The 12,003-nt window shown below is 41.8% G+C and overlaps 1 protein-coding gene across 1 annotated transcript in view; it reads right to left on the bottom strand.

The window, feature by feature from the left end:
* Positions 1–6,850: 6,850 nt before the first annotated feature.
* The window catches only part of Lmbrd1 (LMBR1 domain containing 1), a 91,905-nt gene continuing 86,752 nt past the window's right edge, over positions 6,851–12,003 (bottom strand). The window contains exons 15-16 of the mRNA XM_005359882.3: positions 8,188–8,279; positions 6,851–7,824 (exon numbers count right to left, since the gene is read on the bottom strand). Coding sequence (XP_005359939.1) covers positions 7,711–7,824; positions 8,188–8,279 — 206 coding nt within the window. The 3' untranslated portion in view covers positions 6,851–7,710. The remainder of the gene's footprint in view (positions 7,825–8,187; positions 8,280–12,003) is intronic.

The following is a 12,003-nucleotide window of genomic DNA, read 5'->3' as shown; positions in this document are numbered from 1 at the left end:
CAAGTATATGTTTTTTTCAGCAATAGGTTCTCACTGTGAAGTTCTGGAGTATAACTGAGAGCATTGGCAATAGTCTGTGCTGTTTGGGGGTCTATGCTAGCTCACCGATCAACAAACCCCAAAAAAGAAGCCCATTCCTGGCACTGGACTTTTTGTTATCCTCTGATGTCTAGATGTCTAGTGGGACATTGTTGCCCCATTATAGTATATCTTGATTTAGCCCTCCTCTCCCCCCATATATGATGAAGTTAGAGTTTGCTTGAGCAACTGAACTCATCCTAGATCCGATTGGTGAATTAACCTGGCCTATGTACATCCTGTCTTTATATATGAACAGGGTTAGGGTTAGTCTAGATAGGTCATCTGGACTGTACTCCTGAAAACAAACCCACTTTAAGCAATGCAATTAATGGGGACTCTAGAGTTGGCAGTGGTCACATTGCCAACTCTAGAGTTGGTTAGTGAGTGCCATGTGTTCATACTGCTTAGCCAGTCCCTCCTCACCTGGAGTTACCCAGGTGTCCCACTCTTAAACAGCACACTCACTTCCCACTTTGCCCATCATGACGTCTCTGCCTCCCTTACCGACTCCCTCAACAGCATCCACTCTCCTTCCACTTCGACAAGAGATTACTGTAAGTGGGCTGGCATTTGTTATTTCAAGAGTCTCAGCCTTCCTTTAGCTGAAGCCACCACTCTCAGCCTTGTCACAGGATGGAATATGTTTTTGATGGCACTTGCAGCATCAAACTGTCTAGTTTTAAATGTGTCTCATGGTTTCCAACACCTTGAATATAGGCACCATTTTGTTTCTGTGTCTCTGGCATACAGCTGTTACTAATACACTAGGCACTCAAATAACAGTTTAAGCAAATGCATCCGTAAATCCATTACCAAAGGCTTTCAGGCTTGATTGTATTGATGCTAAGCTAGCATTTGAGCTCTTGTACACATGAGGAACAAACTTCTTTCTCCTATCAATTACTCTTAATAGGAAGACTGTTCTTTCCTTACACAGACTGAAACCTTATTATGTATATAAACATTTACTCACCCGTACATCTGAAGTTTTCAAAAAGTGTCAGTTAAATTTAGCGAAACTGCTATCAAGATTAGTTGTGCTTGCTACTTTTCTCATATCTGTGACCATACTACTCCTGAAAAGAGCAATACAATGTGAAGAAGTAAGGGTTCATTTAGGGTCACAGTTGGAGGACACAGCCCATCACGGCAGGGAAGGCAAGTTGGCAGTGGTCACATTGCATCTGTAGTTGGGTGGCAGAGAAAAATGAACGCTGCTGGTCAATTCTCTTTCTCCATATAATTCAGCTTAGGATCCCAGCCTAAGGCACAGTGCCACTCATGTTCAAAGTAGGTCTCTTCTGCTCTGCCAGACCTTTCTAATTGCAGCCACACAGAGACACCCAGAGGCATGTTTCCATGGTGCCTCAAAATAAAATTCACCATCAAGATTGACTACCACAGGTCCACCTCCAGTAGACCCAACAGTGCCACTCACGTTCAGGATGGGTCTTCGCTACTCTAATCTTTGAAAGCACTCTCATAGACATACCCAGAGTGTTTCATGATGATCCTAAGTCTTACCAAGCTGACAATGAAAATTTAGCCATCATGTTGTTCTTGCCATTAAATATTAGAATAAACCACACAGCAGACTCCGAAATATCAATATATTAAATTGGTTCATCAAATAAACTTTGGTTCCAATCCAAATAATAAATTTTTAGAGATACTATCAGTCTTGTTCCATGGATCAGCCTGAGGCGTTCATTGCGCATACTAGGCAAGCACTGCACCTTCATCCAGTACCTTGGTGCTGAGTGCGGGAAGGAATCCACTGGTGAGCCATGTAATCTCTTCAAGTGGTAAAATGGCTGATGTGGGAGCCCCTCTGTATGCTGTGATTACCTCTAATAAATAAAGAAATTGCCTTGGCCTGTTGATAGGGCAGAACTTAGGTAGGTGGGGAAGACAAAACTGAATTCTGGGAGAAGGGCCAAATTGAGAGGTGCTTTGGAGCCGCCACCAGAGTCGGACATGTGGGAACTTTGCTGGTAGGCCATGACCTCATGGTGATGCACAGATTAATAGTAATGGGTTAAATTAATATGTAAGAGTTAGCCAATAAAAAGTTAGAGCTAATGGGCCAAGAGGTGATTTTATTAATATAATTTCTGTGTGATTATTTCAGGGCTGGGGTGGCTGGGACAAACAAGCGGCCTCCCTGCAACAGCTGGCCATCTGCTTCTCTACCACAAAAAGCACTTTTGTCTGTGGACAACAGATGCTGGGCTTTAATGCACCTGTAGTGTAATACTCAACTTTGACCTCATTCTTGCTCAGCAGCTTTAGTATGGACCTGAGGTAGAAATAATGCATAGTGAACCACGTGGAAAACTTAAAGTAAGTCATCTTATCTTGGGCCTCAGCTAAAAGGCTATCCCTAAATTATGGCTTAATATTCATTTGTTGACTTTGTTATAACTTTCATGTTGTCAACTCATCATTGGAAATTTTGAGTGTTTGTAGAGTTATCTCAGTAGCCACTGTCATATGGAATATGTAGGGGCTTATGTGTGCTGAGTAAAATAACTGAAGTGTCATAGACACAATGTATACTGAGAATCCTTGATGGGCAGCCAGGTTTTCTCAAGAAAACATTCTGTATCTCTATATGTTTTTTTTTTCTGTTGAATTTTTAGTAGTCATTAGCTCACTATTCAATTTCTCTACGTAAGAATTCCTATTCTAACTTCCTTCTAGGGTTCAATATCACGGAGAAAAACAGGAAGAAACAAGGAAATATCTGTAGTAAACTGAGCACTGCTACTCAAGTGTAAAGACTTCATCTATCATCTTTTAGTCTTGGTTGCCAGGAAATTCAGAGACTGATTCACATATAATTGCAATGGATATTTTATCTTCTAATGAAATCTCTCCATAAGCAGTATGATTTTTATTTTTAATATATTTGTTATAGACTATAAAGCATCATTAACCCCGTGTTTGTATATTTTAAGTGTCACCTACCGAGTTGCTATGATAAAAGCATTTTGTTTGCTTGAGACAGCTCCCCCCCCCACCTCCCCTTCCTCCTTAAGCTATTTCTCTCTCCTCCTCCTCCCATGCACCATCAGTCAGATGCTCGACTGATTACATTACCTTCACAATCCTAATAAAGTGCAGCGAGAGAACATAATCTTTCCTCTATCCATCTTAGCACGCCAGTCGGGGCTCAGTAACAGAAGATTAATAGTAGAAAAATCATACATGCCCACTTAAGTTTTGAACAACACAGAACCTGTGGTATGGAACTTGAATACGTCCGAGCTGGATAAGAGCAGTGAACCTCGCAAATGGAACTAGACATCAGGACACTAGACACCAGAAGTTGGCCTTGGGCAATTGATGGTGCACAAGTAGCGAGAATGCGAAGGGTTAGTGAACAATTTGTATGGAGTGCATTCTTTGGGGGGGAAGCTGATGACCAGTATGGAGCAGAGCTTCTGTAGAGGGGTTCATCTCCGTTTAGAAAGACAAGTTGCCAGTGTCCTTGCATTTGCTGTTTTCTAAATACCTTTAGCTCAAGACAATTCTTATACCAACATATTTTGGGTGGGGTGTGCTGCCACACAATAGCACTGACAGCCCCTTTTGACTGCTCACCCCTTTCCTTCAGTTTGCTTTTAGGGTTCAATGATAAAACACTGACCAAAACCGAACAAAGGGTTTATTTGCTGACCCCCTACATGACAACTCAATGGCTCTTCTAGCCCAAGGTTCTAAACACTTGCACAGTTTTCAGGAAAACAACAGTCAGGTCTGTCAGCAGTATTTTATACTCTCTCGGTCATTTTCTCTTCTAGTTTGGTTTTAGTTGAAATAAACACCATAACCAAAAGCAGCTTGGGGAAAATGATTTATTTCACGGTAATACTCTGTCACTGAAGGCAGTCAGGGCAGGAACTGAAGCAGGGGCCTGGAGGCAGGAACTGAAGCAGAACCTTGAAGGAGTACTGCTTACTGGCTTGCTTTATGGCTTGCACAGGCTCAGCCTTCTTTCTTACATAATCCAGGACCACTTGCCCAGGGGTGACACCACGCATAGTGGCCCAGGGCCTCCACATTAATCATTCACCTAGAAAATGTCCTACAGATTTGCTTACAAGCCAGTCTGAGGGAGAGGTTCCCTCTTCCCAGATGATCCACTTTGTGTCAAGTCGACAAAAAATTAACCGCCATACCCCTTGATAGGAAGGTTTTAGTATCCTTTCATCTAAGGTCTTTCCTTTCCCTTTCCTTTTTTTTTTAAGTATTTAATTTTATATATATAGTGGAAGGAATTGAGTTCACTTGAGGTGTGCTCTGGGTTGCATATCGGAATCCCAGCCCCCACATTTTCGCTGCTACCTGAACAACACCAGGGACTTTACCCAGTGTGCTCCCCACCATGCCGCCTGGTCTTTCTAAAAGGTTTAATGCAAGCAGAAAATGGACTGCAATCTTTGTTATTGGGAATCAAAATAAATCGCGCTTCCTTCCAATGTGATCCTGCTCCAGGTTGTCACAGTGACAGACGACAAAGTAACCCAGCCCGATATCTACTTTCACTGCAATAGCCACCAACTACTGCTCTTTGTGGGTTATTTCTAAAGTAGTGCATTACTCTAAATACGAAACATCCAGAGAGGACCTTTGCAGAAAACACTATTAGTTTAATCTATGTGGTTTCAGAGTGCAGGCATGTGGAGGTCAGAGGACAAGTCTCAGGGTTACCTTGAGATCCTGGAACAGAACTCAGGTAAGGACTAGGCAGCATCTACCTGCTGAGCCATCACGTGGGCTCGCAAAAACATTCTTATATTGCTTTTTCCCCCCTGGAGCTTCTAACCGGTTTTCTTTTCTTATGCAACAAGATGTTTTTACTTCTTTGGTACAGCAGCTCTGAGCTGTCTAGAAGCTGGTGCCAGAGTTTCTCATTTCCCTTCTACATGGCTAAATAAACTAATCACTTTGAAATCTGCATGGAACATGAGGGCCTTTGGTCTTTTGGAAACTCAATGCTCTAGATAGTCTCTAAGTTAGGCATTTCTGCGAGGACTTCAAAGGAAAGACATTGTTCATTAGTGGAAGCCCTAACACTTGAAAATCAGCTCTCTGCATTCCATTCCATCAGGAGAGGGACAAGGTGGTATTAGTACAAAGTAGGCTTCTAAACACGCAGGAGATGAGAGCGGCAAAGTATACAGTTACATTTTGTTGTTTAAATAACAAAACAAGTAAAAAAAAGGCAACCTAAGAAGTTGGTTCCTATAAGTATACAGAAGAATTAGAATAAATAGTTCTAAACTTATTAAATAGCAAAAAAAAAATCTCAAAAAGGCATATATGCCTCTGCACACTTAGAGAAAATACAGCTTATGTAGGCTTAACCAATGTAGACATGTTTACATCTTCAGATTAGCAAATTCACCTATCAAACATGCGCTTTCCACATGTAAGGAGCTATTCTGGGTCCCCAGAACAAAGTTAGAAAACTGGATGCTCTGTACACGGATTTGCAGTGCAGGGAAAGAAGAAATGGAGGCAGGTGGTCACGATATGCTGTCCCATACAAGGTCCACATGAACAGCAACGAGCCAGCATCTCACCTCCTCGAGGGGCTTAGAGGAGGAACGCAACACTAAACCCAAGGGTCGGAAAATAAGGCTCTTCTTAGGAGACAACGGGAAGGCTGACTGGGTATGACAATCAGAAGGAACAGTTCAACAGTCTTGGCTGTGAGGAATCACTCACAAATGCTGTGGGAATAGCGTAGAAGGCCAGGAGCAAAAGAAAACACCAGAAAGGCTTTAAACTCACACGAGGGCTTAGAGGCTTCATTTAGAAATAAGTGAAAGCTTTCACAGCAAAGCAATGAACTAATTCCAGTTTTTCTTTAAATGTCAAGGAAAAGCTGATAGGAGCCAGGATTTGCTAGAACACTCAGTGAGGAAGTTCAGGATGTGTTAGCATGCCTCGGCTGAATGACAAACACCACAGACTCATCGACTTGAAAGCTGAAAGCCTATTTCCTGACAGACATGGCAGCAGTGGCAGGGCTGGGTCCTCCTGGGGTCTCTTTTCTTAGCTTATAGGTTATGGCCATCTTCTGTGCCTGCACATCCCAGATGTTGATGAGGGACCCACGTAACTGCCTATTTTTACCCAAATTACCTTTCTCGGGGGCCTCTAAATATCCATTGTTTAAGGAACTGAGGTGAAGACTTCAGCACGTGAACTTTGGAAGGTGGATATTCAGTGCATAACATGGTAAGTGGTCATGGAGCACACAAAGAGAGAGAAAGGCAGTTAAAAGCAGCCCGGCTTCATGGCGAGCCTGGTATGTAAGGGATGGATAATCAGGGAGCCTTGACTGACAGATCAGGCCGTTTGCCATTATCAAACCAATAAAATAAAATCAAACAGAGAGGCTTAGTGTGTCAATAATGGGGTTCAATTTAACCCACTGCAATTACAGCAGTAATATACCTTACCCCCACCAAAAGGTTAGTGTTTGGAAAAGTAATCAGATGGAGGTCAAAGGGTGGTCCACCCAAAATGTAAACTAGGAGCAGAAGAGACTGGCATCCTAGTGAACAACATAAGGGGGAGCACGTGACACACAACAGGAGCAAAGGGCAACATGAAGGTTCTAGAAGCGCATCAGATGAAGCAAGGAATCAACCAGAACAAAGTGCTATTGGCCCTCAGGCACAGAAGATTCATCTGCAGACAGGGGTTAACTCCTAAGTCTTTTCCAGGAGATAAAAATATTTTACTTCAAGCATAAAGATAAATACTTTTTAATGAGTTCTAATTGACATTAGCAAATTAGATTTTATTTTTCACCACCTACAACACATTAGGAGTATTCCTTTATAAGTTTCCAAACAGTAAATGAAAAAATAGCAGAGTATGATATCATTTATCTTACAACTCTTAGTAAACTCAATTTTCGGCATTCATTATTCTTGATATTTCCACTTATGATAATACAAATTTCAAAGTCTTCTATAAACAAATACTATCTACATTGATAGACGTGCCCTAAATACTCCTGTGGAGGTAGCAACACTCTCAATGCATTAAGATTTGAACAAAAGAACCTGTAACACATCCCGGAATGTTAAGCAGCTTAACAATTTTTCACGAACTCTACTTGAGTTGACTAATAATTTGAAGGACAAAACTGAAAACAGGCTGTCCACGAGAGTTAGGCTTATCCACGAGCAATACTATGACACGGTCCTTACCCTATCAGAGGAAGACACTTAAAATTTTCATATTATTCCAGAAACCCTAAGGCACAAGACAAGTTCTTTTGTTTTTAAAAAGCAACAAAGGAAGTGTAAATTCTGCAAGGTTTTAATAAATTTAACACTATTATACAATAAAGAAAATTTCCACAAACATTCCCTCACAAACCTGGAAATATTGTATTTACACAGTATTATTATAGCAATTTAAATTGTTAATCTATGATACAATAATGTTACTTCAGAAAACATAAAAAATAAAGTTCTTTTTAATAGCCATGCTCTCATTTTTGATGAAAGCTAGACAGTTCACCCTAATGTTACTTTAAAACTTTGAAAATGCATAACAGATAATCAGCCAGCTTCATAAAGCCCTTGGGACAGAGGCTGTTCACACGGAGTAGACAGATGGCTCGTCGTCACTCATGTCCGAATCTTCATCCACGCCTTCAATGACTGACTTCTTCCCTTTACAGCAGGACACAATTAATCCAATCAAGAATACCTGTAAATTCAAAGATGTGGTGTTACTACTATCTACCACCTAAGCAATGCACTGAAAACTTAGCAGCTGGAATGAGAGTGATGGCTCAGAGGTAATATTGTTCTCCCAGGGGCCTGAGTTCAGTCTTCAGCACCCACGCACAGCAGCTCCCAATCTCCCATAACGCCAGCGCCTGGAGATCTGGCCCCCTTCTGGGCTCATGGCTACCTGCACACACATGGCATTCACTCACTTACACAAAAATTACACCTTTAAAAAAAACCCCTCAACGGCAGTCTGAGATTCTAACAGACTACTGAGATACACATAAGCTTACAGGTGGAGCAGTGCAAAGGGAGGAGTGCTTGCGCTACCTCTACTTACCCCAAGAAAGGCCCAGTTGCCAAAATAGTACGCAGCACTGAAGAACCAGAACTTGTGGAGGAACAAGTACGTGCGGGTAACGGTACACTGATCTACAAAAGCAAACAGACAGTTATGTTAAAGTTTTGCCCAACTATCGGCTAAAACATAGACAGTGAACGTCAGACAGAGGTGGGGGCTTCTGCCACAGCTATTCTCAATCACAGCCAGTGTTAAACTGCTGACTATTATGACATAGAAAAAGAGAATGTCAATATTATAATTTTGATCCTAAAAGTAAAAGTTTTATCGGCCAGTTCAATTTATTTGAAATAGAGAAATAAGTACAACTTGAAGTGCCAGACATATAAAACAAAAAAGGCTCTCCCACCAGGAAAAAAGAAAAGAAAGAGTAATCAGATATGGTTAGCAGGCACTGCACTCTCTAAAGAGACTGCTTCTCATGACAGCTCACACTTGAGAGGACTTTACTGCCTTCCCATCCCCCTCGGAGCACTCTCCTGAAAAAGCAGCCAGTTCTTCTAAGAAATCCCATTATCATTGTTTACAGAGATGGCTCCTGTAGAATTATAGCCTTCATAAAAAGCCAATTCATTTATATTTCTTCTTCAAATAAAATGGAGCTCAAACAGAAAGCAGGTTACTCGATAGCTGCAGTGGACTTTACAGTCACACTGTCTTCATTATTCCCATGGAGTTACAGACACAAATGCATGTCCTCAGCAAAGTCCGAGGAAATGTTTCAAGAGACTCAGACAGGCATGGCGGCACAGCTGGACACAGCTGTGAGAGACGCCGTGTTTGCTGCTGCACAGGGTTTAACAACCTTCCTCCCTGCAGGGGGCCTTTATTCTCCAGAAGAAAACAGACTTACAAAGCAACTTCTTTCCCATCTACTAAGAAAGACAGTATGACTTCTACATACTTATATCTGAAATGGGCAGGGGCCAAACATCCAATTAGGAGCTATTATCATATCCTACTACTGATAGGAAAATACGCCTTTAATTTGTATTTTATGAACCATCTTCTCAGCTTTAATAATGCTAAGTGCCGCTCTTTTCTTGAAAGAAAATTAAGCAGGGAGTTTTGCTGTCCAGTTTTTTATTATTTACAGGATCTAAAATACTTTCCTAAATTTTATGGCTGACGCACAGTTTTCTGAAAAACTAGAAATTAGGTCATATTTTACAAGAACACAAGACCTGTCCTAGAGATCCATTACGCAAATATTTAAATAACCTCCATCTCATTTACTCTGACCCTTTCCAGTGTATCTCAACATGCATTTCTGAACTGCCCAATATCAATCTTTTGGGAGGGAACTATGCAGTCAGCAGGGACACAACCTCCTTCCTGCATCTGCCCATGAGGGTGACAGTGAAATTCCTATCTGACTGATTCCCCACGGTCTCGTCATGTCCTTCCACTTCTGTGGGAACTGTGTCTGTTTGGTTTTAGACAGGGGCGTCCTATGTAGTCTAGGCTGATGTCGTGATCCTCCACCAAATGCTGGCTCTAAACACGTCTTTGCCCTCCAACCTGTAGCACTCAAGTTCCTGGCTTTAAACTAGGTGCTGGGGTTCAGTGCACCAGGGGAGACACCTAAATAGGGTACTTCATCATTTACTCTGCTCCTCCCACATTTTACTCTCCTCGGTTACACAGTTATTCCACAGTAACTCACAGTTATGATAATCATCTGTTACCTTCATTAAATAAGTCCAACTACACTAAAGCATAGAGCGTTCACCTGCCATCATACTAAATATGATGAAGGAAAAGAAAATTTGGGATGGGCTTGGTCTTACTAAAAATTCAGACTGCTAAACAGAACATTTTCTAACTTTCTTAATTAGACAGGAGTCTAAGGATGTAAAAACAAGACCCTTGAGTATGTCTTCAAAATGAAGCATAGAAAAATAAAGGCCACTGTGGTAAATGAAGGGTTAGGCTCCTGAGCCCGAGAGCTAGGCAGGCGACTATTGCTTATCCTCTCTGCTATGTGAACCATGGTGCCTGTGAACTGTAAAGATGGCTACCATCCTTTCTTCCCAGGATCACTACACAGACTGAGAAATATCAAAAACCCTGAACCAAGTGACGGCTAATATTCTTGTTTTGTTAAATATAATGAAATTCATGATGTAACATGAAATATATAATAAGAGAACATGATGGCAATTCTCAGGAGTTGCAAATGGCTGTGCGGTACTCTTTGTGAGTCCCGCAGGAGTGAGGAACAATTCCTCTGGCATGAGCGGCATCACTAGTTTGTACAGGCTCATTGCTTTTCTCTATGGAGACTTGAACCTCAACGGGCCAAGAAATTCAAAGGTGAACACTTCCGCAACAAGAGATACGGCTGGAAAGTTAGTCAAGTCAAGTGTTTATAAATGAACACTATAAGCTGGAACTTAGGAAAAAAAATTTTTTTAAAGTTTTGTTTAAAACTGTAATGATCATTCTTCATGGTCAACTAGACTGGATTTGGAGTCTTCCAGGAGACAATCTCTGGATGTACCTGTGTGTTTGTTTCCAGAGAGAAGAGGAGGGGTAAGTGAATGTGGGCATCAGACTACAGAAGAAGAAAGAAGAGAGAGAGAGCTGCATTTACCCCGCTTCCTGACTGTGGACAACATGTGACCAGCTGCCGTACTTCTCCATCAAGATGGAAGGCAACTCTTCTTAAATCTAAGCCCCAGTAGATCCGTCTCCCCTTATACAGCCTTGCCATTGTAACAGAAACACAAGGAATATAAAATCATTGAAAAGCAAGGAGAGTGTCTTCTCTGGCTAAGTATTACACGAGCCTTATGTACAAGCATAAAACTATCCGGAAAGTGTCACTCCAAACTCTCAACACGAATGGCAGACTAAACAAGGAAGTAGAAGTTCTATTCATTTCCACACTGGAGGACACTTAGCGAGTTAAAACTTGACTGAATTAGAAGTCTCAGGGCCAGAAGAGGGATTACAGGGCAGCAGCTGAGCCGGCAGAAGCAAGTGCAAGTGAAATCAAATCATTCTACCCCAGAGGCCTAGTAATCCACTCAGTGACATTCGAAACTGGCTTAGACCGGATTACTTGGCCTACCACCAAAACTGTATCTTAAATATTTTCCCAAGCGCACTGTTTACATGCTCTCCATTTTTAAAGGTGTGTCTTTGATGCAAGCTTTCTAAAATTAAAAATATTGTCAGTTTGGCTTTGTTGCTAAAAATGAAGTTCCCTAAAAATCCATACACAAGCATGCGATGGCATTTGTTATCTTTATGTACCTTCTATATTTAGTTATTTACAGAGCGTGGCAAGTACTCTGAGAACAATGCCTGTAAATTAGCTCCTTGCTCATCTTTCATCCTAAGGGATGATTCCCGACTGAACAAAGGGAGGAAGATCCTTGTTTCCCATCTGCCAGTGTCCAGCTGCTCCCCTGAATCCCAATCCAGCGCATCTCTAGCTCTCTAAGTTTTCTGAGGAAATGAAAGTAAAATAACTTAAATTTCTTTACCCTTCCAAATCAATTTCAGGATGAAGCGAGGGCTCAGTGGGTAAAGCACATCTGCTTAGGTGTGAGGACCTGAGTCTAGAGCCCCACACTCTGTATAGTGGGGGTTACAGCATGCATTTGTAACTTCAGCACTCCTAGGTCAGATGAAGGCAGCGATATAAGAATCCAGTGACACTCAGGCCAGGAGCCTGAGCACACAGCTGAGCATAAGACACCCTGTGTCAAATCTCAAACAAGGTGGAAGTGAAGGCCAGCTCTGAGATTCTCTCTCTCTCTCTCCCCCAACCCCCTCACACATGGC

The sequence above is a fragment of the Microtus ochrogaster genome, linkage group LG2, assembly GCF_000317375.1.
Source record: "Microtus ochrogaster isolate Prairie Vole_2 linkage group LG2, MicOch1.0, whole genome shotgun sequence".
Taxonomy (NCBI): domain Eukaryota; kingdom Metazoa; phylum Chordata; class Mammalia; order Rodentia; family Cricetidae; genus Microtus; species Microtus ochrogaster.
The sequence above is the reverse complement of the archived record's forward strand: the minus strand, read 5'-3'. Positions and strand labels throughout refer to the sequence as shown.